This window comes from Notamacropus eugenii, chromosome 2 (genome assembly GCF_028372415.1).
Source record: "Notamacropus eugenii isolate mMacEug1 chromosome 2, mMacEug1.pri_v2, whole genome shotgun sequence".
Taxonomy (NCBI): domain Eukaryota; kingdom Metazoa; phylum Chordata; class Mammalia; order Diprotodontia; family Macropodidae; genus Notamacropus; species Notamacropus eugenii.
In genome coordinates, this window is record NC_092873.1 from 86,918,927 (window position 1) to 86,946,743 (window position 27,817).

Here is a 27,817-nt window from a genome sequence, read left to right on the forward strand (position 1 = left end):
TGTCATCTCTTTGCTTTGCAGAAGAGAAAATAGGTGTGCAGTGGGGTCACATTACTGCCATAAGGTCCCAGAGGCTAGCAAGTATAACTTTCTGGGAAATTTTTGAACATGGGTCCTATGACTCCCAAACTTACAGTCGTTCTTCTGTCCTCTAGCTGTCTCCTGAAACATGTGATGGGGGGAAGGTATGGAGGGATTTGAGAACCTTTCTGAGCTGGTTGGTTAGTGTAACTTGGGCAGATCTTTACATGAGATGACTCCAGCAGAATTCAGAGCCCACAGCCCAGTGTGTTCTCTACTCCAACTTCAGTTGTTGTTTCTTTCCTTCCAGGGAGGACAGGATGGTCTTGTTATCAGGTTATTAATTCATGTCTCTTCAGGAGTCCATGAAGAATAGCTCATGGGATTTTCTTGGGAAAGATACCGGTGCAGTTTGTCATTTCCTTCTCCAGTATGTTATCATTTTGGAGATGAGGAACTGAAGCCAATAAGGGTAAAGTGATTTGCCCAGGGTCACACAGGTAGGATAGGAGCCTGTGTTTGACCTCAGGTCTTCCTTATCTTCTAGGCCCAGGGATCTATCCATTGCACCACCTAGTACGTCTTTGCTATCAAATAAAGTACGATGTTCAGCCACCCTCCCCTTTGGCTCTAGACTACCTCAGAGTGGCTCACAACTAATTAATCCATTAGAATTTACTCATAAGTGCTTACAGTGTACTAGACACAATGTTAAGCCCTGGCAATAAAAAGATGGGCAAAAACATTCCTTGCTTTCAGGCAACTTTACAATATGATGACCTAGACAACAGGTAAATAACTAGATACATAGAAAATACGGACAGAGTAGAAGGAAGGTAAGCTGGAAAGGAAAACTTAAGCATCTGGCATGTCTCCAGAAATCTTCCTTTAGAAAAAACGTATTTGAGTTAAATCTTGAACTAAGTTTAACACGTCAAGAGGTGGAGGTAAGAAGGGTGAGCATTTCAAGTAAGGACAGCCAGAAAGCTTCTATTCAGCTACAGAGATGGAGTATCATAAGTGAAGAACAGGGAATAGGCCTCGATAGCTGATTAGTAGAATGTGGGGAGTGGAAGGGTATATAACAATTGGGGAAAGGTATAATGAGACCAAGTTGAGAAGAAGTGTGAAGCACAGGGGAATACTGTTGCATCCTGGAAGTCACAGGGAGCTATAAGACTTTGTTGAACATGATGTGGGCAGGTAGGTGGTGCATAAGTGGAGTCAGGAAGATTCATCTTCCTGAAGTTGTATGTGGCCTCAGACACTTTCTAGCTGTGTGAACTTAGGCATGTCACTTATTTCTGTTTGCCTCAGTTCATCAAATACAATATAATTTGTAGAAGGAAACAACAAAACACTCAAGCATGCCTGGCAAATAAACCCAATTTAGGTCACAGAGAATCACATGTGACTGAAAATTGATTAAGGAAGAATAAAAATCATGAGGCCAAAAGTATTCCCTAGAACAGGAGTGGCAAACCTGTGGTCTTGTGTCCACATATTTCGTTCCAGGTCCTTAGATATGTTCTTTTGACTGAGCCCAAGTTCAATAGGATAAATCCTTTCAGTAAGAGGATTTCTTCTCTGAATTTTGGATTTAGGTAAAGGGTTGCACTTGAAGACCTAGAGGATCATGTGTAGCCTGAGGTCTCAGTTGCTCCTCCCCTGTTCTGGAATGACCACTTTAGCTGCTGATTCAAGGATCGATTTGAATGGGGCGAGCCAATGAGAAAGCTGTGCAATAGTACTGGAGATGTTGGGGATCTGAACTAGAGTGGTGGCTGTATTGTGGAGAGAAGGGAATTTTGGGGACATAGGAATGACAAGATTTTCCAACTAATTGGATCTATAGGCAAAGTGAAAGTGAAGGTTTAAGGATAGCACTAAGGTTGTATGTCTGAGTGATTGGGAGAGTGATAGTGTCTTCAACAGTAACCAGGAAGATTGGAAGGTGGATAAGGCATGAGAAAGAGAAATAACAGGAGATAATGAGCGCTATTTTGGACACACTGAACCTGAGATATCTATTGTCAAGGAGGAAAGTTAAAGGAGAAAAACATTCCCAAAGGAATTTTTCATGTCTTAGAGAATGAACTTTGTTGGGTTAGAGAATCTGCTGAGAAACTTGTGAGCTAGAGGTTGGGGTGGGGATAGTGGGGTGACCTATAGAACTTTCTTAGAGAATATGTGGTCCTTCCATAAATTTCCAGTTTTAGCAACCGGATTTGGTGTTTGACTTTAGCACAGATCCTCTGACTCCAGTCCATATGGTGCCTATGTCTCTTAAGCTTGAGCTGGATGAAGGGGATTTAGGAGATCTGGGAACCTTCCTAAGTTGTTTGGATGGAACATTATGGAAGGATGTTCATATCATAAGGGGTTCAAAGCAGAATCCAGAAGCCATGCTCAACCTGATCTCTGCTCATTCTTCAGATATTTTTTTCTCCTATTTTTTTCAGTTGGGAGGACAACATTGCCATCTACCACAAAAGGTACACTGCTCTACCACTCCCTCAGACCTCTCCTATCATGGCTGGGTTCATTTGACAGCACAAACTTTCCCAGGCCTCTGCATGACCTTATGGGATTCTTTCATCTCTGAGGAGACCTACTGTCCCAGAATTCTGAGAATCTGCTGAGTAGCTTGTGGGCTAGGGGTCGAGGTGGAACTTGGGACTGCGAGGGTCCACAAAATATTCTTCAAGAATATATCACCATCTTGCCAATTTCCATTTCGGAGATCTGGAGCTCAGTCCCCATAAAGATGGATGGTTTCTTCACTGTCCTTTCTTGGGCATTCGACTCTATCCAAGCACTCTCTCCAGGGCAGTTAGGGGAGGGGATGATTCCCCAATTGGGGGATCTTCAGGTTGAAGGTGAGCCTCAGTTTTTCCTCATCTCTCCATCCTCACCTCAGTGAAATATCCTGGGGCTTTTGACAACTTCCAGGATTCAGAGCCTTATGATTCTTTTTCTCCAAAGGACCAATCACTAAGACAGTTTCCACCCCTTTGAACTCTGGCACATTGTCACTGCTTGGGATCGTCTGCCTCATTTTAGGGGCCCTTCTCTTCCTGGTCCTCATTGTCCTAGGGATTCAGATACACAGAGGGAGAATCCAGCAACAAGGTGGGCAACCTCTGGGGCACTGAATCACATGGGCAAGGGTGTGGGTGAATGAAGGGTGGAAATGATGGGGATAGGGATTTTGGACAAAGTCAAACAAAATACTTCAGGACTGGATGTGACTCACATGTTTTGCTCTGATTTCCAAGCCCCAAGTTGCTCCAACTCTCATTAACGCCAAAGAGGCTGAGCTGTAAGCATAGCTTATATTAGGTATGAGATTCCAACCAAGGACATACAACATGAGACTGGGCAGAGGTACCATGGATATTAGAGAGGTGGAGTGGCCTGAGTGTGAACAGAAAGTATATTGAGGAGGGCCCCTAAAGCAAATATATGTCAGACAATGGTCTCAGGCCAAATTTCTGATCCACGGCCATTTGTCCCAGTTTTGTCCAGGTATGGCGATTCTCCTTATGAAGCTGTCTACCAAGAGATTGATTACTATCTGACAGGGGACAAGAAGGACCTTCTGAGCAGCCCAGGTACGGCTATTTTCTGTCCATCCTCCTCCTTTTTACATTCTGGACATAAGATATATCCTTTGTTCATTATCTACAGCCTTGGCATCTTTAGAAATCTCTGCCTGTACCTGCCCCCTGTAGCCTCCCTGGTCCCATAATATTTTTGTTTCAATATTCCATTCTCTACATGGGCAGGCAGGTCCACCAGTCCTGTTCTGGGCTATGAGCTTCATCTCTAGAGGGAAAGTATTCAGGCCTCTCTGTTCTTTTCTTCCTGATGTTCTGTTGTCAGTCGGGATACTTCTGATTATTTTGCATAGAAGTTCAGGATAGGGTCAGTTCAAAGATGCAATGATTTCATTTATCTAAGAGGATAACCAATTCAATCACATCATTCTTAGTTAACACTGTTATACCATTCCTTCTAAATCTGGAGGTTTCTTGGTAACAACAGAATTGTAAGAAGAAGGTTTTAATTTACCTCAAAGTAAATAACATGAAGCTTTGGATGAATTCCTCTTCGATACCCGTAGGGCTTTTATATCCACATGAATTATACTGTTCCTTATGAGCAGAGCCACAGCTTCCTTCTCGCCAGTTCCAGGATCTTCCCTCACTAACAAACTTTCAGTTCTCCACACTTTTGCCCTGCTATGGTAACAGCATAGCACACTGAGAGCAGTAAGTCTTATGCCTGGCCAGCAGGCTGCTCATCCTCCTGTGGACCTTGCGCGTAAAAGAATGAGGTGGAAGAGCGGGTCATGAAACAACTCCTATTTATTCAAGCGAGCACTCTGGTTACATAGTCTCTGCCAGTCAGCCCAACGAACCATGGCAACACACACAAACAAACCTGAAACTATAGTAACGAACACAAGCTGAATCTATAGTAACAAACACAAACCAGGAATGGGACCATCCCTTCCAGCGCCATCTTGTTCACCCTTCCCTGCTCTGGACTCAGTTTACCTGATATCCATCAGTGTGGCGTCTCAGATGCCATGCTGGTCAGTGCTCCTTACTTTGCCCCTACTCTCCAGGAAGAACAACATGCTTCTCTTAGGACAACATCTTCAGTGACATGCTGTATCTTTTAGAACATAGCTTGTTTTACATTATTATTGTCTTTTTAATCAAGCTCTTCACTACTCAAATTGGAGACTTTAAGGAAAATGGCATAAGAGCTTCCATCAAGACTTCAGTACTTCCCTAGGCCAAGCTTTTTTGAACACCCTCAACAGAAGCTTGATACTGTCTCACTCCAAACTTGATTGGGAGATAGAGATTTGGACTGATTTAAGACAAATGATTCAGGAAAAGGGAGGATGAGAGCCATGTTTGATTTGATCGGTGACTAGTCCCCTGAGTGTGTAACAGGGCTGAATTTCTGGGTCAGAGTAATGATCAAAGATGCATCAGAATCTGCAGCGTGATTCAGGGAATCAGCCCACTCTCTCTGGTATATTTTGTCTCAAGGTCATTATCAGCAGACAACATGAATTGAATTATGACAGGGCTGAAGATTATGGGCTAAGTGATTTCCTCCTTGAAGCTGGGGCCAGTGATAAGTAGTGAGATAATAGAAATTAAGAGAGTAGACTTTTGAAGCTAAAATAAATGAAAGGAAAATAACACTAAGGGGATTGAAATCATTGTCCTATATGAGGGACATGTATCTCCTTTCCCACCTTGGTGATTCTTAGTGCAAGATAAAGTATGTAACTTTGTCCTTAAGTTGTCTTCTTTTTCTTCACCTGAATTCCGTTATGAATATCTCCTGACACTCTCATATCTTAAAAAATAAAATTACACTTGTTTTCACATGCACAAGGACCTCCCCTCACTTTTAGAAAAATTATGTTGAAAACAAAACTATCATCTGTTCCTCAGATATCTCAAGTTGGCCTGATGATCCCCCAGGTGATGGGTATGATGATGCTGAGGAATTATCTGGGCCTGAAATTCCCCCTGTCACCCAGAAGAATGAGGGCAGTACTTTGGGGCCTACCAATGGATGGGATGAGCACAGGGAGTCAAACATTGGTGAGTGGTTTCCAACAGACTGACAAGTGAGATTTCTAGTTGTGAGTTAACTTATTTTGGAAGAAGAGGGGATGACACTGGCTACACATACACGTGCAATCACAAACATGTCTTTATAAAGGTATGACTGTTAAAATGGATGCATACGTGCATGTGCACATATACACATGTGCTTATATACAGTCAATTGTATAGATATGTGTTTCTCTCTATATATGCATATGTACACAAATAAATAATACGACAAAAAGATCTCATCAGTACATCAATGATTCTCTATAATGACATTTTTCATATATATCTGGTACAATTGTACCCACAATGATGCTGCCAAGTAAGACAATGAGCAGGCCCTGGGGTTCTGAAACTGCCTCCTTCAGGCTCCCATTCCTTTTGTCCCTAATCCACCCTCTTCTAAAGAGAAGCATTTGCATCGCCCAGTCTCAGTTCTGGCCACTCCTACTCCTTTGCTCTCAGTGGTGCATCATGACTGAGAAAAGCCTCTTTAACCAGGTCTTGAAGGAGGCATTATTTTCATCCTCCTCTGTCACACCACCAAAGGTTCCTTTCTTCTCTTTAGACACAGCTACAAATTCAGCCCCATTTTCCTGTTTCTAGGTCAGTCTCCTGAGTTCCCTGCGGGATCCCCTGACTCCAGGATGGGAGAAGATGCCCTACCAATATCTACTGAGGACCTGGGATATGATGATGCCGAATTTGGTGTCCCTCAGATGTGACCTTAATACTGTCAGCTACAAACAATCTCTTAATAAATGTTTATTGAATTGGGGTAGAATCAGTTTCCTGTGTTATCTGGAATAGTTTTAGAATTCACCTGCCCTCAAACAATCAATCCTGAGAAGACAATGTTGAGGGTTTCCTCTTCACATGTGGTAAACACCTCTCCACTATCCTAAAGTTGTCCAGCCAAGTAACCCTTTTCCCTCTAGCAAAAATGGTTTACCTTCAGAACTTTTAATTCTGAAATTTAACCTTTTTATTTTCCTATGTCCACATTCTTAAACCTCCTTTCACCTCTATCTTTTTCTGTAATCTCTGCTCTCTGTCTTTTCTTCCTTTACCCACACTGTAACTTCATTTATCTTGCTACCCTTCCTCAACAGCATGATCAGCCTTCTGAACTGCTCAGAAAACTTCTGTGTAAGCAAAGGTGCTTTATCAGCAGTCCAGGCATGTTCTCCGGACTACAGAGAATACACCTCTTCAGAGAAGCACCTTCTTTGTTGAATTACCAGTCAGCATAAGCTAATCTTCTCTTTTACTCCTGCAGACATGGAGATCTCCTGTTCACTCTCAGCTGGACAGAAGACTTTGAATCTTTGATCCTAGTTCTTTTCATTCTCTACCGCTATCTTCTACAAGAGCCTCCAATCTTTCAGGAATCATCCATGGTCCAATGTACATCATAACTCAGATTTTTGCTTGAACATTTTACCTCTGAACTGACAGGTGAGAAAAATGATTATTAATAAGGAAGTATGGGGGAGATTCAGGCTGGTTTCCCGTCCTATTTATTTGTTTGAAACCAAGTTGTTCAAGGACATGATTGACCTTGGCCAAAAATAGAAGCCACTTAGGCCATCTTATCTAGGTGAATTCCTGCTGATAGTGTTCTACTCAAGATGAAGTAGGAGTAAATTCTTTGATTGAATTGCCAAAAGCTGGGTGTGACTTCGAAGTAAATGAGATGATCAAAGTCATATCCTCCAACCCTTGTTGGAACAGGTCCACCTCTTAGTATAATATTCATTCTCTTTCATTATTTACTAACTCATCAAAGTCACTTCAGGAAAACCCTCTCTTCCAAGTTCTTATTAACACCAAAAAGGTTCCATAAGTCTACTTAGCAATCGAGAGTTTCACTGACCCTTTTTATTGTTAGTATACTAGCATTATTAATAGAATGACTAATTACCCAGAAACTGTGTCTCTTGAATTTTTTAAAAGTCTCAATGGTCATAACTTAGAGTGAAAATATTTCTATGAAATTAACTCCTCTCACAGCTCTTCCTTTTCCCTGCCCCTTCCAAGCCCTGTCCTACCCCTTCTGTCCCATACAATACTTTGTTCATTGCTTTATGCTCGATTCATACATATTATTCTGTAAACAAGCGCATCAAAAGCACCTGTTTTATGCATTCATAGTGTCAATTCCTGCTCTGTCAGTGATACAGAAGAATGAACATTATAATGCATGGCAGTTCATTACAGCCTCACACCTATAGCCAGTCATACAGGACTTATGAGGTGCTTTCTTCTGGGATCAGGTATCCTAGGGTATGCATTATGTATGTCTAGTGGTTGTTGAGAATAGTTGTTATTGTACTGGGGAAGAGAGGAAGAGTTGTTCACCCTTCCGTCTGGCTCCCAAACTCACAATGCGCAGCAACACTCATTCCCAAGTTTTTCTTCTTCTTCCCTACCTGCCCCCCTCCCACTGTCAGCCTGGGCTTCCTTTCTAGTCATTTCTTTGCCTGTCACTGGGCAAGCTTTTCTTTTCAAACCCATCAGGGAGAAGGCTATGGGAAGGGACACTGGACTGCACTGAAATGAGGCAGGCTTGCACAAAGTCATTAGCCTCACTTTCTTCTCCAGAGTTATCCATGTCCTGGGACAAGACAAAAGTCAAGACAAATGGAAAAGGATGGAGTGGATGATTTTGGTGGTTTTGTCACTTAAACAGAATGCACATACAAGTCAACACATCTTCCCAAGACGTCATTGGTCCTCTATGAAACTAAAGACAAACAACTGCTCGTGTAATTGAATACTTTTCTTTCAATGAGGAATGCTATGCTTACCTCACTATGGATTCTGGGTTTGTATAAATCACAGTAAACAAAATTATACATTTTTATTTGTAGCACATGCTCTGGAGCACTTTCCCTCAGCTCCTACTTACACTGGCAGTCTTCAGGGGGCAGATGCTTATTGTCCTCTCAGGGTTTTAGGGACCTCTGCAGGGCTCCAGGGGCATCACCTGGCTCATTATAAGCAGTTAATAAATACTACCTTATTTTCTAACATTATCGCTCATCAGTCCTTCCCAGTGTGCTTGCAGTACTCCAATGATGAATAGTTGATACCAGTTAATTAGTCATATTTGGTCAGTTTTTAGAAAGGTACATGGCAGGGCTGGGGAACCTGAGACCTTAAGGCCACACGTGGCCCTCTAGCTCTTCAGGTGTGGCCCTTTGAGTGAATCCAAACTTTGTGCAACAAATAGAGACAGAGAGACAGAGACAGGTAGAGAGCAAATTACTTTCCCTCTTGGTTTTGTTCTTGGTAAAATAGATTAATAAGACTAAATTAAAAGGAATAATTAAATTAAGGACTAAGGAAACAGCATACTTGAAACACTTTACAAACGTAAAATGCCAAATAAATATAAGAAATTTTTATTACCAGACAACCTTAAGTGAGGGTGGCCCCAGGGCTATGGTTCTTCCCTGTTCTGTGTTCGACAAATGTTGAAGAGTAGGTTGCCCCAGAGTCTGCCTTACATTATTGACACTTACCACATACTAAGTAACCTACTCAAGTAGGGCAGGAGAGGTGAGAAGAGTTAGCAAAACTTTGCCTTAAATGAGGGAATGAAGATATTTTCATTTACTGATTTCTCAAAAAACCCCAGAGCTGGTTGTAATGGAGTTGTTAATAACTGCTCCATCCTTTTGTGATCTGGGACTCAGCTACTAAGCAAATGGAGCAGAAAATCTCACACTTCCCTGGCCTTGGAGCTGTCTTTGATATCCTTTGGCAGTTCCACCCCTGCAAGTCACACATGTAATTGGTAAATGTGGATTTAATCACAAATACCACCAAGCCAATTATCTCCATACGAACATCCTCCTGCTGACACTGTCCTGGCTGCTTAGGGTTAGAGGCAAAGTCTTTTGGTTTTCCTCCTGCCAGGAGATTCTATTTGTGTCTTCTACATATGAAGACACATCAAGAGTTAGAGTAAACATTAAAGATTCTTCTTGAGTTGAATTTTAACCTCAGATGCTTATGAGCTGAGGGACCCTGGCAAGTCATTTAATAAATCTGCCTCTATTTCTGTAACTGCTATAGTGGGTCTTTTGTTTCTTTTGAAGCATTTGGGGTTTAGTCATTTACCCAGGGTCACACTTCTAGTAAGTGTCAAGTGTCTGAGGTCACATTTGAACTCAGGTCTTTTTGACTGCAGGTTCAATGTTCTATTCACTGTACCACCAAGTTGCTCCCGCCCCAAATGAGATTCTTATTAGCATCTAATTCACAGATTATCACCTGAGATAATATTTGCAAATCACTTAGCATAGTATTTGGCATATTGTAGGTAGATAACAAATGTTTTTCCATTCTTCCCCTCCTCTTTCTCCAACAATAAGGGACAAGAGGTTGGATATAATCCTCCAGCTTTCAAGGGAGAGTTTAGTTCTTGGCTCATAGTCTTTTTCTCCTCTGACTCTTCTTCCATACTAAAGAACTTCCCTAAACATATTGGTGTCTCTTCAAATATTCCAAATCCCTGAGTCCTCATTCTCCCCACTTTTTGTAACACTTCTTTCTAACTCATTCAGACGGTTATAGCTATAAGATCAAAATTAAACTTAAGTGTACCTTTTTCATCATTTAAAAGAAAAATGACTTTTACACTTGAAAATGATTTATTATGAACATAATATTAAACATCAGTTGAAGTCCCTCCTCTCTACTCGTTCTGCCCAAAATGATCTTCCTAAAATCTAATCAGAGAAAATAGTTTCATTTCCAGGCATTTGAAGCCCTCTGAAATCTGTCTTTCTTTATATAAGTTTCCTTCCTCTAAGGCTCCCTTCCTCTAGGATTACTTCTGACTTCTGACTTCATCATTTCTCCATCTCAATAAATTCCAGGGTTTATTCAACTCCTTTTTTACATCTAATATCCAATAAAGTCCCTCCTATGTCATTTCAAGCTCATACATGATTAGACCCTTTGTGAGCAAATTATCAGTGTCTGCAATGAAATATAATTGTTCCTCAAGTGAGTAGGAATTGTTTCATTCTTTGTATTTGTGCACTTTGCATCTAGCATAGTGTCTGGTACACAGTATATACTTTATTAATATTTTTAATTGATTGATCTTTAATGCATTTCCTGATCCTCTGAAATTGCTAACTCCATCCTTCCCTTGTATTCATTTTATATACTTTACGTGTCACTCAACATTACTGTAAATATTATTGATTTAATTTCATAGATCCAACATTAGTTCTCAGTCTGTGACCTAAGTTTTAATATTTCTATGACATTAACATTTCACATAGCCTTTCCTTCCTTCACCTTCCTCCCAATGTCCTATTTCCTTGTGATTATCTCTGAAGTTGGCAGCTCTGTTATATTGTCCTTTCATTCTTACCATCCCTTCATCAAGCATATACAATGAACCTCTTGTAGATTCTTGAACATATAGGATTTCTGCCTCATTCAACAATAGTTTGAATACTCTGATATGAAAGGGCTAGATAATGTTACCATGAATAGAGTGGAGAAACATTGGCACATTCTCTGAAGTGGTTGAAGGTGTTACAACCCCACCAAAGAGGAGCGTCCAGCAGGGAAAAAGAACATAGAAGTCATGTCCTGAGAAGACCCAAGAAGCCTTGCACTGACACAGTCGGGAGCTGCTTTTCCATGCTTGCACCCTGGTTATGGATGCACTTTATAGAGAAGTACTTATAAAAATCTGCTCTTGCTACATGTGTTCACTCATGTGTTATATCTGTGCATGGTCACACTTCCCACACATGATTTGTACATTTGTGGGAGACTCTGCTCCAGATTTATGGAGGAAATATTCTTTACTACTTTCATTATTATTCATTTTTCATCGATGCTTTTGTGTGTTGAAGTTGTCATATCTTTTTTGATTAATGGATCAAAGCATACCTATTTATGTGAGCTTATAATCTATTATTTTTGAGTACCTTAATCCTTGTGTTGCCAATTTGAGGGACCTATGAATGAGACTGAGATATTCCAGGCACTACATGTCTACTAAAATGGTAGTTGAATGGGAGATTTTTAACGTTTCTTCAAGTTACGAAGTTCTGTGATACTTCAAAGCTTATGGACTTGACAGCCTCACAGAGTTGTTAGTCTGTGGTTTTAATCACTGTGAATTACAAAGGTCTTAACATCCTCCTTACTTTGGAACAGCTGCTTGTCAGTTATGAGATGACTTGGATATCTGTAGATAGATCAGCTGACTAGTCAAGAATAGTCAATATAACCCTAGGATTTTGAAAATAATGACACGCAAATATGGTTGTGATGATGGGAGAGACTGAATAGCTCTTGTTGTACTCTTTTCGAAGGAAAAGGCATCCTACTAAAGGCTTATATGGAATAAAGCGTATACCTATGAATTCACTTGGACTGTTCCTCAAATAACTTCCCAAGTGAGAAGTTAATTAGTTCCTAGCTATTTACGGTTTTAAGCTTCATTTTAAGGTGTGGGCAGAGATTTTGTCTTCATTTTTTAAAAATTTCAATGCTACAATTCCTATCATTGGATTTAAAATGAAAATCGTTGTTCCACATGAAGTATTAAATGGTTCTACTATGTGCAATCAGAAGGTTTTGAGTTCCATTTGTATGGGGAGAAAATATGCATCATCTGTTAAGATATCAAGGTTTATCTCAGAGTTAAGTCCCATCTAATTGACTAATCCATCCACTGGCAAACCAATTCTAATGGGAAATTTGTCACATGATTTTATTGATGCTGAAGCACCTACTATGCTGTTGGTCTGGAATTGTTTCATTTCCCAGTCCAACAGACAGAAAGGTGGATTCGTGCGACTTCCTCTGTCTGTTTTCCAGTGGACCATTTGGCAGCAGCTGAATTTATGAATCCATTCACTTCCCCTTTGAAAACAGTCTGATCTTCTGCATAGCTTTATATCCTCAGACTTTGCCATCTGCTTGTCAGTCTTCTGGGAATTCTAATCTTTAGGTGAACGTAATGGTCACCATAGCCATAGATACAAATCCAGGAGATTCCTTTCGCATTCTTTGGAATCTTTCGGCCAACCTGTATCCCAGGAGGGATCAGGACATTGATTATCTCTTATAGCCCCTGAGCTCTGCCTATCCCACCAATGACAGATTCAGCTACAGAAACAAAGCATTCTGAATGCATATTGGTTCTATTCCTCCTAAGCAGGGGACTTCTCTGAAACTTCAGTGTTATAAAAATTTCATTTTTTTCCATCCTTTCATTCTCACAGTCTGACCATTTACCAAACTAATAGGCGCTGAGACCACTACCTTTTTCAGTTTGGCTTGTCCTGTTCCCCTACAGCCCACATAAGTAGAAGAAATTGGTCTAGCTGTACCAGTACTGCAAGTGTATTTATAAAGAGGTATTGGCTAAGAAATAGAGTGTAGATCAGTGGAAGATTAGATACAAATTGCGTTGTAGTAAATGACCATAATAATGTAGTATAGAAGAAACCCCGAAGATTTAAGCTTTTGTAATAAACACTCATTATCTGGGAAAAAGTACTGTAAAACAGTATGGCACAAGCTAGGTGTACACCAACATATCCCAGTATATACCAGACAATGTAAAAATGGGTACGTGACCCACACTTAAAGGGTGATAATATAAGCAAGCTAAGAGAACATGAAAAAAATTATCTGTCAAATTTATAAATAAGGGAAGAATTTGGGACCAAAGAAAATATAGAGAGCAATAGAAAATGTAAAATAGACAATTTCTGATTATGTAAAATTAAAAGGCTTTGCACAGAGAAAACCAATGAAACCAAAATTATAATGAAAGTAGAAAACTGGAAAACTGTTTTTTGAAATAAATAACACTGATAAGGGCCTCCTTCCTCAGATGTATTGAGAACTGAGTCATATCTAGAAAAATACAAGTCATTCCCCAGTTGATAGTCAAAGGACATGAATGGTTTTTAATTTAAAAAAATGATAGCTATTGATAGTCATATAAAAAATATTCTCAACCACTATTGATCAGATAAATATACATTTAAAAAAAACTGAGCTCAAATCTATCAGAGTGGTTAATATGACAAAAAAATTAGAAAATATTGGATGTTCGAGGAGATGTGGGAAAACTAGGACACTATTGGACTGTTAGTGAAACTGTTCACTGACCCAACTCTTCTGGAGAGTAATTTGGAACTATGTCCAAAGGACCATACAATTGCATATACCTTTCTGTCCCTACCCCACCTCCACAGCAATATTACTACTAGGTCTATATCCCAAAGACATCCAAAGTAAAGTGAAAGAAACTACAGGTACAAAAATATTTATAGCAGTTCTTTGTGTGGAGGTTTAGAAATGGAAATAAAAGTGATTCTGTCAATTGGGGAATGGCTGGATGATTCATTGTTGTCTTTCATTCTCAAAGGGGACAATATCACTACACTTAAGTTGAGATTCAATGTGTCTGATTGTGGCTGGTCAGACCAATACAAGCTCAGACTGCTATACCATAGGTTGGGCACATATAGTCTAAGTGAGCATTTAAAGTGGATACTCTAAATTTTTGCATCCTGCATTTCCTTTCAACTTTTTCAATTCTGCTCTGCTCATAGAACACAGCACCTTCTCTGATGTGGGCACTCCATGCTGAGAGGTCTTGTGCCATTGTCTCCCATGTCACACAATCAATTTCAATGATCTTGAGAGAGACCTTGAGAGTGTCCTTGTACTATTTCTTCTGACCACCCTCTGACCACTTGTCCTGTGTGAGTTCTCTGTAAAATAGTCTTTTTGGCAAGTATATGTTTGCATTCAAACAACCTGACTAGGTTGTCAGAGTTGCACTCTGTGAAGCAGAGTTTGAATGCTTGGCAATTTAGTTCAAGTAAGGACTTCAGTGTCTGGTACCTTATCCTGTCAGGTGATCTTCAGAATCCTTCTAAGGAAATTCAAATGCAAACAGTTCAATTTCCTGGCATGGCTCTGATAGACTGTCCATTTTGCAAAGGCATACAACAATGAGGTCAGGACAACAGCTCTGTAGACTTTCAATTTGGTAGTCAGTCTAATACCTCTTCTCTCCCAAAATTTCCTTGGGAGCGTCTAAAGCACAGAGTTCTGGCAATACATGCATCAACCTCATTATCAGTGTGCACATCCCTGGATGTGAATGAACTTATCCACAGCATTCCAAACTTCTGCACTGATAGTTTCACATATGGATGGTGTGGTGATTGCTGGTGAAGCACCTGTATTTTCTTGATGTCCATTGTTAGGTCAAAATTAGTACAAGCAGCAGAGAATTAAGCCATATCTTTTTTGCATCTCAGCTTCAGAGGCTGCATTAAGTGCATAATCATCTGCAAACAGAAAGTCATGCACCAATACTTCCTCCACTTTGGTCTTGACTTGTAGTCTTTTCAAATTGAAGAATTTAGCGTCAGTGAGGTAGCTGACTTTAATGCCGTGTTCATACTCAATGAAAGCATGTGACAGCATGGCTGAAAACATTATGCTAAAAAGCATAGGAGCAAGCACATATCCTTGTTTCAATCCATTGGTGCCTGGGAAGGCACGAGAGCACTGTCCATTGTCTAGAACCTAGGCAAACATGTCATCATGAGATTAATGGCCAATGCTGATGAACTTCTCTGGACAACCAAATTTTGACACATTTTTCCATAAGCCCTCTTGACTAACAGTATGAAAGGCTCTTGTCAGATTTACAAATGTTGTTTAGAGACCTCAGTTATGGTCCTGGCATTTCACCTGTGGTTGTTGGGCAGCAAATACCATTCTTACTGTTCCTTGGCCATTTCTGAAGCCACACTGGCCCTCAGGTAACAGCCCATCTTCCAGGTGAAGGATCATCCTGTTAAGGAGGACCCTGGCAAGAGTCACATCCTACTGTGAGTGTTGCAGGACAATCTATTTTCTTTACTTTTATAGAGAAGGACAATGGAGGCATTCTTGAACTCCTGGTGATTACCCTTCTCTTGCTATATAACCTTGCAAATTTTAATCAGCTTTTGATGAGGAATGGACCCCTTATCTTGTAAAGCTCAGATGGAATAAAATAAGCACCAGGTGCTTTGCCACATGAAAGAATCCTAATGGCCCTCAAAACCTTTTCTTCAGTTGGAACTTCAGGGAAGATAGGATTAACTTCAACCTGAGATAAATGATCAATGACCTTAGCATTGATTGATGATGGTCAGTTGAGAATACTATGGAAGTTCAACCTGTCTCTCCAGGATCTTGTCCTTATCATTAATCAATATGGCTTCATCAGCACTGAGTAGTTTTGATGCACTATAGATCTTTGGCCCATAAATAACCTTCAGGGCATTATAAAAATGCTTCGGGTTGATACTATAAGCATAGAACTGATTTTCATCTGCCTTCATACTGAGCCAGGCAAGCTGCACCTCTCCAAGCTTTGCTTGTACTTTACTTTTGATGGAGATAAATGTTGCTTTCTTAGAGATGGTTGAACTCTCCTGCTGGTAAATGCCGTGGAGTTCTCATTTTTCATTTAGCAGCTTTGAAATTTCCTCTCCATTTTCGTCAAACCAGTCTTTGAGAGTGTTCTGATCCAGATGAGCAAACACAGTGCTATACACCATTTTCTGATTCCAGAGAAAGAATTGATATTAATTGAATACAGACTGAAGCATGCCATTTTCACTTTCTTTCTTTTATTTATTTTTCTCTCATTTTAACCGTTTTGTACAAAATGACTAATATAGAAATGTTATAGATAATTCTGCCTGTATAACCTATATCTGATTGCATGTTGCTTCAGGGGGGGAAGAGGGCAAAGAGAGAGGCAGGGATCTAAAACAAAACTCAAAATCTTAAACAAAAATGCTAAAAAATTTTCTGGAGGATATGATCAGATTCAATGTAAATTCTGATCACTATATGATTATTGTTGGGGAAGGTGGAGGGGAATCCCCACTTTTATATCCAGGACTTGATCCTTTTCAAACCAAATATCATTTGCACTATGAATGTACATAGCAATGAAACTCATTCATCTAAATCAGTCACAAAACAGAGATCAGAGAAGATACACATAGGAGAATATAGAGTGTATATAGAGTGAACGATTTTTTCATCCTGAACGAAATTAACTCAGCTTAAGAAAGAGAATTATAGATCTCACCCAAGGGGAAACTGCCTGAGGATTCCACAGTAGCAAGTTGAGGACATGGATGTCATGGAGATTACCAGCTCTTCTCATGTCTTTCTAAAGTCTTTTATTTCAGGAACCTGAAATGTGATTGACTTCTTCCATCTTGCCCTTAGAGCTGCAAACAAAAAACACCCAAAGTGACTTGAAGCTGAAGAGTCTCAAAGAGATTGAAGAAGGCTCCCAATTCTACCCTGCTTTTCATGTGGGGCAGGGCCTCCATTTCCACCAAAAAAGGAGTGCCAAGCCAGTGGTCTTTGGACCAGAGGTTATATATAAACAACTCTATTGAGATTCAGTGATGTTGCCCTTTGTCACACATCTAGTACACACTGAACCTCAAAATTACTACTGCTCTTTCCACTATTTAATACTGTGGAATGAATGAGTGGATGGTCATTGATTAGTCCCTTCACATGTACCAGACATTTACTAATCTCACAAGATAACAGATACAGAAAATGAGTTTCACCTCTACTAAGAAAACAGAACACCCTTATAGGAGTGGTGACCAAGGAGATGTATTTTGGTGAAAGAAGTCACTGAGATGTTGAACACAGTCACAACAATTGTTACAAAAGAGAAGTCTAGAAAAGGTGATAGAAAAAGTTTGAAAATGTTCATGGAAGAGGAGCCTGAGGTGGGTCTGGAAGGACGAGCAGGAATTAAGGAAACAGAAACACAAGGGAGGAAGTTCCAGGCCTAGAGAATAACCTCTGCTAGTCCCCGTAAGAAATGGAGGAGGCAGAATAGTTTAATCACGTTTTTATACATACACACATACACATATGCACACACACATACATATTTTATTTTATTAGATTACCACCAGCTCTAAATATTTATACAGCACAGCCTTTTGTTTACTTGTTTCTTCCTTCCCACCATTGCCCAAGGACCTATGCTGGCTGTCCCCTGGGTGACGTTGCCCATATCCTCATAGAAAGTTTTCTTCTTAATTGTTCTCTTAAGTCAGACTTCTTGGAATCAAAAATAGTACAGGTGTGTGGATTTCTGTAAGGTAGCAAGTCACATGCAGCTCAATAAGACCTATTTCAGAGGCCAGTGATGTCCATATTAGGCATGAGCTCAGCACAGGGCCTTCTACATATTTAAGACACATTTAAGACACATTTGTGCCATTGAATCAGTTTCCCTTAGATCCTTGCACAAATTCCTTAAGTCTGGTGGTCTATTTGTCTAGGGTGCTTTTGTCTGCTTCCCTCCAAATTCTACATTCTTCACTCCTAGTCCTAGCTGAAGTTATTGATTTTCTCCAATTCCCAAGTTACTTCTTTTTCTTGGTCCCCATTGTATATCAAAATCAACTTTTTTTTTTTTCTTTTTCATACGTTGCCTGGGTTGTATCTAATGAGAAGTGGTCCACTTAATATATGTTCAAAAAAATTATATCAAAGATGACTCTTGTTCTGGCCCGTGTAGTGCACTGAGTGACCGACCACATTATCTATTGTGGCTGGATACATATTTTGTTGATTGTGAAAGTGAGATGGACCTCACAAATGAGTTAGAGTCACAAAGATGTAGTTATTTCACCCCCTTCTGTCATGCATGCTTAATTCTAATCTTCACAGACAGAATTTTCATCACAAAGACCTCTTCTCTCATCTAAGGAGATTTGTAGGGGTAGAAATTTAATTGGTTTTTGAATTTCAGATTGTGGCAGATCAAGTCTCTGATACTGTCTGAAATGGCAAAGGGAGTTTCTATTGGCTCCCAGCACAGGTGGCGTGGTCAGGAGCTGACTCTATATACTCCTCTCCTTTTACTGTACATCCCTCATTCAGTGCTCTGGGGTCTTTCAAGACAATTTGGTGCTTTCAAGACAGCTATAGGACTGGTGCTATCAGCATGGTCTTAGAGAGACTTCCTACTGCCCAGACGCTGGTGTTCCTTTTCTTCAGTTTCCTAGTGACCAACTCTGGTAAGATTTCACTTTGCTTCTTTCACAGTATCTACACTATTAGGAATTGGACTGAGGTGGCCTGGGTTGCTAGACTTGGGAAAAAATGATCCGTCAGAAAGTCACACTCCAATATTTACTATTTATTATTTACTATTTGTTTTGGGCAATGCAAGGAAATCACAATGCCTGAATCTCTTTTTGTTTCTTTTTGGAAGCCTTCCCAATTAGGTGTGGAGGGGTATTATTCATCAGGAGAGATAGTGTTTGGTCTAAGAATTATACTGTAAAGTCCGTACTGTCCCAGGAATGGTCTGAGCTTTCATATGCCTCTTAAAATGGCAGATGGTCAAGAAACTAACAGAAGATCCATGACTGAATCATTTTGGCTCATTGACCTGCTGCCTTTGATCTACTCAGGGTTGTCATCTCAGTGCCTTGCCATTCTTCTGAAAGACTAAGGGAAATTTCAACCCATTGCCATGTATCAAATTCAGTGTATGAGTATGTGGAAGGAAGGCTTCATACATGAAGCAAGCTAGGAGATGCCTTGATCTAGCCACCCAGCCTATTAGCCAAAAAAGCCTTGAGCTGTGACTGTGCTGGTCTGACGTTGGTTGACTATCTGGGAGATCATTGTTAGTATGTGACATGACCTGAAGGTTTTATATGACTACTGTGACTGGGGGAAGAGAAATACAGATATCAACTACTACAAGATCTAAATACCTTTGCTCCTGTTGCCTATGTCTGAACCCCAATCTATGGCTTGTGCTTTTGAGACCTGTGCCAATAAGTTTAACTAAAAGGGCTTACATCCCTCCCTTCACCAAAGTAGCTTGCTCCAAGTTAGTTTTGAACTCCTCTCTCTGGAATGAATTGTCCCAGCGTCTAAAGTACTGCTCAGTCCCACCCTCATTTTATAACTGATGCATCTGAGAGTGAGTATTGTCACCTGATGTTTCCCCAGGATGACTGTAATGGCCAGAAAACAGTGAAGCTGGGATCTGGTCAAGGCTCAGGAATCCCTAAACTCCCCTAATTAGCCCCTTGTTTTATATTTCCAAAGTGATGTCCTATAAGTTTCTTGTGAGTGCTTAAAATTTCAGATACTTTTCTATATTGCCAGTATTGTCAAGCCCTGTTCACAGTAGGTGTTCATTGAGGGTGAAGTCACTGGTTTCTTTTGTCCTGAGGAACTTCCGGACTTCTTTTCCTTTCATAAAATAGACTTTTAGCCATAGTGGAGAAAGACTGGTTGTAGCCAGGAGACCTTGGTTCTGTTGCTAGTAATGTGAGTTTTAGAAAGTTAATTTACCTCTTTGAACCTCATTATTCTCTCCTGTCAAAAAAAGAGGGGCTTGCAGGAATTATCTCTAAAGAGTTTTCCTGCTCTAAAAGGTAAAATGTTTCATGACCCTCTCCCACCATCTGTCTTGGCCCTTTACTGCTACGTTAGCTAAGGGATTTACAAAGCAGAAAGTAGATGTTTCCGGGAGGCAAGATGGGGCTTAATTCCAGGAAGAATCTATTTAATTAGAATATCTGTAAAGCACCTGCTATGTGTCAACAAAATGATGAAGATATAAAGATACTAGGAGTGGAAGGGAAACATGCACAGTGACAAGTAAAGGCAAACTGTATTCAGTAAGACCAAAAGTAACTGTTTTTGGAGGGAGAAGAGTTCTTAAAATCTGGGTGATCAGGAAATCAGTAGGTTTAGATGACAGAACCTGAGGTAAGATGTGAAGGGATCTGGAAATTCCAAAAGTCATTACTGTAATTGGGGACCATTCCTAGTATAGGGAGCAAACTGCAAAAAGAAAGAGATGGGAGATTGAATACCATGTATAGGAAACGTCAAATAGTCTAGTGTGACTGAAATTCAGACAGAACAAAGAATAATCGGAAAAAATTCTAGAAAGAGAAATTGGAACTAGATTGGAAAGATCTTCAAATATTAAATGGAGAGGTTTGTATTTTGTCCTAGAGGCAAAAAAGGGAAAGCCAACTGAGATTCTGAGCAGGGTAGTGTCAAGGTCAGCATGGCATCTGTGTAGAGGATAGATTGAAGGGGAAAGACTGGAGGGACAGAGATCAATTTGGAAGTTATTGTGATAAGTTGTCTTGCTGCAAGAGTAACAATAGCCTGAATTTTGATATGTTTGACTAATATTCAAAGTGCAATTGATAAAACCATTTCCTAAGGTCCATTGTTCATATAGTTTCTAATGATCTAAGTGATATCTTTCAAAGAGGTTTTCCAGGGAACATGGTCCAGTTGGTGAAATTCCCTCCAATCCAGAGCTATGGTGGCTTAAATCCTTGTGAAGGCTACCTACTATAGGTGACTCACTATCCTTCAACTCCTTTTCTCCTTTATTTTGCAATCTGCCTTCCAATTTCTTCATTCAACTGAATCTGCTCTCTGCAAAGCAATTAACTATCGCTTCATTGCCAAATCTAATTAACTATTCTCAGTTCTCACACTCAACAATTTCTCTATAGCCACTGATACTGTCAATCACCATGTTCTCCTTGTTATTCTCTTCACCATAGGATTTCATAACGCTGCTGTTTCTTAGTTCTTCCCCTAACATCTGTCTGACATCTTCTCCTCAGTCTCCTCAGGCCACCCCGAGTAATCACTGATATTCTCCCAAAGATGTATCCTGGACACTCTTCTCTTCACTATCTCACTTGATGATCACATGAGCTCCAATAGGTTAAATTAGGAAGGTAAATTTTGATGGCCAGAAACTGCCCAGTTAACTTTGGACTTACTAGCTAGAGTACTTCCTTCCTTCATTTCTTTTTTTCTTTCTTTCTTTCCTTCTCTTTTCTGAAATACTGAATCTTAAGCCCATTTCTCTCTGGAGTTCATTGATTGGACTGCCATATGTTCCTTCCCAAGTACCAATCAATGGCTATATTTGGGCCCTCGTGCTTCAGAGTGAATGTCAGTAGTAACCATTTTTCTTCTGACCAACACCCTGAGGGGCTTCCCCTACCAGTCTGGTTATTTATTTATTTTTTAATTAACGGCGCCATTCCTTCACTCACTTCTTTTTTTTTTTAATTTCTTTATTTATTTTTAGTTTTCAACATTTATTTCCACAAAATTTTGAGTTCCAAATTTTCTCCCCATCCCTCCCCTCTCCATAATACTTTGCATTTTGATTACCCCTTCCTTCAGTATGACCTCCCTTCTATCATATCCCTCCCTTCTTTATCCCCATCTTCTCTCTTTTCTTATAGGACCAGGTAGATTTCCATACCCATTACTTGTTTTTCTTATTTCCCAGTTATATGTAAAAACAATTCTCAATATTCGTTCCTAAAACTTTGAGTTCCAACTTCTCTACCTTCCTCCCTCCTCACCCATCCCACTGAGAAGGCATGCAATTCAATATAGGCTATGTATATGTAGCTTTGCAAAAGAGTTCCGTAAGTCATGTTGTGTAAGACTAATTATATTTCCCTCCACCCTCTGCTGCCCCCCATTTATTCTATTCTCTCTTTTGATCTTGTCCCTCCTCAAAAGCGTTTACTTCTAATTACTCTCTCCTCCCATTTGCCCTCCCTTCTATCATCACTTCACTTGTCCCCTTGTCCCCTACTTTCCTGTAGTGTAAGATAGATTGTCATACCAAATTGAGTGAGCATGTTATTCCCTCCGTAAGTCAAATGTGAAGAGAGTAAGCTTCAGTTTTTCCCTCTCACCTCCTCCCTTTCCTCCTTCATTGAAAAAGCTTTTTCTCGCCTCTTTTATGAGAGACAATTTGCCCCATTCCATTTGTCCGTTTCTCCTCCCAACATATTCCTCTCTCATCTCTTACTGAAAAAGCCTTATCCTAAAAGGGCCAGGGTCTTCCATAGAAAAGTTGAACATCTGCAGTCATCCTGATGAATATTTGGCTACTGGACGCAGAAGAACATGTGTCTGCTGATCTTGCACAGCCCAATCTTCCTGAAATCAAAGTCAACTCTAATTCATGTCATCATTTCCCTGATATCATGATCCTCTTTGAAAAGGAAGGACAAACACAAAACCAACCTGTCCTGACCAGTGACCTCATATCTCCAGTTCCCTAGTGGAAATCTTGAATTACATGTCCTGTAGTCATTTTAATTTAATATGTCCAAAACTGAGTTTATTATTTCTCCATAAACATTCTCATCTTTTTACGTTCCCTATTACCGTGGAGGTCACCACCATCCTCCCAGAGTCACTTAGTCCTAAGTATCATCCTCAGGTTTTCACTTTCTTTTGCCCTGTAATGTGTTATCAGTTGCCAAGTCCTGAAGATGCTGCTTTTGTGACATCTGTCCTCAACACCCCCTTCTTTTTTTTTTTTTGCTAAGATTGTTGTGGGCCCTCATTACTTAATGCCTGGACCATTGCAAGAGACTTCTGGTTGGTCACTCTGTCTCAAGTCTCCATTCCAGTCCATCTTCCACTCAGCTCTTACACTTGTCTTCCTAAAGCACAAGTCTGACCATGCTATCTCCCAAACCCCAAACAATACCTTGAGTGGCTTCACACCTCAAGGATCAAATATCAAATTCTCTGTCATTCAAAGCTCTTCATATCCCAGCTGTCCCCTAGCTTTCTAGACTTTTAATACTTTACTTCCCTCCACATACTTTGCAATCCACTGACATTAATCTCTGGTGTTCTTGGTACAAGACACTCTACCTTTTCACTGGGTATTTTCAATGGTTTTCCCTATACCTGTATTTCCATCCCTCCTCATCTCTATCTCTTGCCTTCCCTGGCTTCATTCAGGTCCCAGATGAAGTCCTACTGCCTACACAGAAACCTCTTATTACCCACCTCCTTAATGCTCGTGCTGTCCCTCTATTGATTATCTTCAATTTATCTTTTTTAATTAACATTTTATTTTTCCCAATTAAATGTTAATTTTTTAAACTCATATTTTTTATGATTTTGACATAAAGATTCCCTCCCACCCTCTCTGCCCTCCCTCATCATTCAGAAGGCAAGCAATTTGATAAAGGTTATACATATGCACTTATACAAGATACATTTCTATGTTAATCACTATTGTGAAAGACAACCCAGAAAGAACCCCACCCACAATAAAGCAAAATGAAATTATTTTTTCATATGCCTTCAGATTACACCTGTTCTTTCTCTGGACATGAACAGTATTTTTTACCATAGGTACTTCAGAATTATCTTAAATTTTTATATTGTTGGGAATAGGCAAGGCATTCACAGTTGATCACTATACAGTATTATTGTTACTGTATATAGCATTCTCCTGGTTCTACTCACTTCACTTAGCATCAGTTCATGTAATTCTTTCTAAGTTTTTCTGAAAGCATTCTGCTCATCATTTCTAACAATAAAAGAGTTAGCATTTGCTAACCATCATATACCACAACTTGTTCAGTCATTCCCCAATTGGTGGGTATTCCTTCAATTTCCAATACTTTGCTACCACAAAAATAGCTGTTAAAAATATTTTTGTGTAAATGGGTCCTTTTTTTCTTTGATTTCTTTCACATACAGATTCAGTAGTGTTATTGCTGGATGAAAGGGTATGCACGGTTTATTAAGCCTTTGGGCATAGTTCCATATCGCTCTCCAGAATGCTTGGATCAGTTCCCAACTCCCACAGTACATTAGTGCTCCAAATTTCTCACCTTTCCTCCAACATCTATCATTTTTCTTTTCTATCATATAAGCCAATCTGACAGGTATGAGGTGGTACCTCAGAGTGCTTTTAATTTGCATTTCTATGATCAATAGTGATTTACAGAATATCTTCATATAAGTATAGGCAGTTTTGATTTCTTCTTCTGAAAACTCTCTGTTGATATCCTTTGATCATTTATCAGTTAGGAAAGAAGTTGTATTATTAGAATTTTGGCCAATTTTCTATATATTTGAGAAAATTTATCAGAGAAACTTGTTATATACTTTTTCCTGCTTTCTGTCTTGCTTCTAGTATTGACTGCATTGTTTTTGCTTGTGGAAAAAAATTTAAAATTTAATATAATTAAATTTGTCCATTTTATATCCCGGAATGCTCTCTATTACATATTACATAATGTATTTACATCCTATAATGCTCTCTATGTCTTGCTTAGTAATAAATTCTTACCTTCTCCAAAGATCTGACAGAGAAATTATTCCATACTTCCCTTATTTGCTTATGAAATCACCCTTTACGTCTAAATAGTATATGTCTTTTGACCTTATTTTGCTATGTAGTGGACTATACTTAGTTTCTGTCCAACTGCTTTTAAGTTTTTCCAGCATCTTTGTCAAAAATCGTAATTTCTTGTTTCAAAAGTCTGCATATTAGTGTTTTTCTCACACACAAAATTACTATGATCACCTATTACTATGTAGGTTTTGTTTGATTTATTCCACTGATCCATCACTCTTTTGACTAACCAGTACCAGATTGTTTTGATGTTTGCTACTTTGCCATACAGCTTGAGATCTAGTATGGCTAGATCTCCTCCTTTCACAATTTTTTCACACGAATTTCCTTTTCATTCTTGACCTTTTGTTCTTCCGGATGAATTTTATCACTTTGTGTAGCTTTAAAAATATTTTTGGTAGATTGATTGGTATGGTACTGAATAAGTAAACTAGTCTAGGCATAATTGTCACTTTATTTTATTGACTCATCCTACCCATGAACAAGTAATTTTTTCCCAGTTGTTTAAATCTGACTTTATTTGCATGGTATGTGTTTTGTAACCATGTTCATACAGTTCTTGGGTTTGTCTTGGCAGGTGGACTCCCAAGTATTTGATATTATCTGCCACTATTTGAAATGAGCTTTCTACTTCCATCTTTTGCTGCTGGACTTTGTTGGTAATATACAGAAATACTGATGATTTATGTAGATTTATTTTGTATTCTGTATCTTTGCTAAAGTTTTAATTATTTCAACTATAATTTTTAGTTGACTCTGTAGGATTCTCCAAGTATATAAAGACATCATCTGTAATGAGTGATGATTGTGTTTCCTCGTTGCCTCTTTTATTTCTTCAGTTTCTTTTCTTGCTTTTTGCTATAACTAGCATTTCTGTTACAACGTAAAATAATACTGTGCTAAGAATGTCCATACTTGTTTCATTCTTGATTTCATTGGGAAGGCTTCTAAGTTATCCCCATTACAGATAATACTGTTGGTTTTAGATAAATGCCGCATCATTTTTAGGAAATCTTTATTTATTCATGTGATTTTTAAAATTTTTAATAAGAATGAGTGTTGCGCTTTGTCCAAATTTTTTTGCATCTATTCAGATTATCGTAAGATTTTTCTTTTGTATTTTATATAGTCAATCATTGTCATGTTTTTCTGAATGTTAAAAGAACCCTAAATTCTTGGTATAAATCCCACATGCTTGTAGTGTATTAATAACTTTATGCCATATTTCTGTAATCTCCTTGCTGGTATTTTATTTAAAAATGTTTTCATCAATATTCACTAGGGAAATTGATCTATCCTTTTCTTTCACTGTTTTCACTCTTCCTGGTTTATGTAAGAGGGTCATACTTGTGTCACAATAGGCATTAGTTTGAATTCCTTTTTGCTCATTTTCCCACACAGTTTAGACAGCATTGTAATTAATTGTTGTTTGGCAGAATTCACTTGTGAATCCATCTGGTTCTGGGGAGTTGTTTTTTTGTTTTTTTTTTTTTTTGGAGAGGGGAAGGTAAGGCAATTGAGGTTAAGTGACTTGCCCAGGGTCACACAGCTAGGAAGTGTGTCAAGTGTTTGAGACTGGATGGTCTCAAACCATGAGGACTTAAAAACGGGGACTTAAAATTTTTTTTTTAGTCTTTTACTTTCGCCCATTTACATGGAATAATAGTTTTAACATTTGCTTCTTAAAACTTATAGGATTATTTTGATATTCTATACATACTGTGTTAATCTGGGAAATTCATATCATTTTAAAATTCAACTATTTCGCGTAGATTGTCTGATGTATTGGCAGAGAATTGGGCAAAATAGCTCCTAAGTTGCTTTAATTTTCTTTCCATTGGTGAAGAATTCGACTTTTTCATTTTTTATATTGGTGATTTGGTTTTCTTCTTTCTTTTTTTTAAAAAAATCAAATTTACCAAAGATAAATTATTTTTATTTTCCTTACCCCCCCAAAATAGGTCCTATATTTATTTCTTTAATTATTTTCTTACCTTCAATGTCATTCTTCTCTCTTTTGATTTTCATGATTTTTTATTGTGGATTTTAATTTGTTTTCTTTACAGTTTTTTTAAGTTGTATGTTCACTCCATTGCTTTTTTTCTTTCCCTGCTTGTTGATGTAAACCTTTAGAGATATAAAATTTCCCCAAAGTTCTGCTTTGACTGCATCCTTTAACTTTTAGTATGTTGTCTCATTGTCATTCTCCTTAATAAAAACGGCTGTTTTTTATAATTTTTTCTTTGACACTCTCATGCTTTTGGATTAGATCATTTAGCTTCCAGTTAATTTTTAATGAATGCTTCCATATTCCTTTATTGAATACAATATTTATTTCATTAAGATTTGAAAAGGATTTCTTTATATGTTTCTGCTTTTCTGCGTTTGGTTCTGAGGTTTTATGCCCTAATACATGGTTGCTTTTTCTGTAGATGTCATGTACTGCTGAGAAAAATGTCTATTATATTTTAGTTTTTTAACATCCTATTCACATTTTTAACTTCTCTCTTGCTTGCTTTTTCGTTAGATTTACCTAATACTGAGAGGGGAAAGCTGATATCCCCCACTGGTATAGTTTCATTGTCTATTTCTTCCCATAAGTCATTTAACTTTTCCTTGAAAAATTTGGATTCTATACAGTTTGGTGCATATATATTTATTAGTGATATGACTTGATTCTCTATAGAAGCTTTAAACAAAATATAGTTTCCTTGCTTTTCTCATTTAATTCGATCTATTTTTCCTTTTGCTTTGCCTGAGATATGATTGCTACCTCTGTTTTTAAATGTTTTTTTATTTCAGTTGAAACATAATAGATTCTGGTCTAGTC

The 27,817-nt window shown here is 38.8% G+C and overlaps 1 protein-coding gene across 1 annotated transcript in view; it reads left to right on the forward strand.

Moving 5' to 3' along the window:
- Positions 1 to 6,439, forward strand: part of LOC140522734 (antigen WC1.1-like) — a 70,291-nt gene extending 63,852 nt beyond the window's left edge. Inside the window, exons 17-22 of the mRNA XM_072638033.1 lie at positions 34 to 40; positions 2,491 to 2,516; positions 3,007 to 3,153; positions 3,540 to 3,635; positions 5,505 to 5,657; positions 6,276 to 6,439. Of these exons, the coding sequence (XP_072494134.1) occupies positions 34 to 40; positions 2,491 to 2,516; positions 3,007 to 3,153; positions 3,540 to 3,635; positions 5,505 to 5,657; positions 6,276 to 6,394 (548 nt within the window). The 3' untranslated portion in view covers positions 6,395 to 6,439. The remainder of the gene's footprint in view (positions 1 to 33; positions 41 to 2,490; positions 2,517 to 3,006; positions 3,154 to 3,539; positions 3,636 to 5,504; positions 5,658 to 6,275) is intronic.
- Positions 6,440 to 27,817: the final 21,378 nt, after the last annotated feature.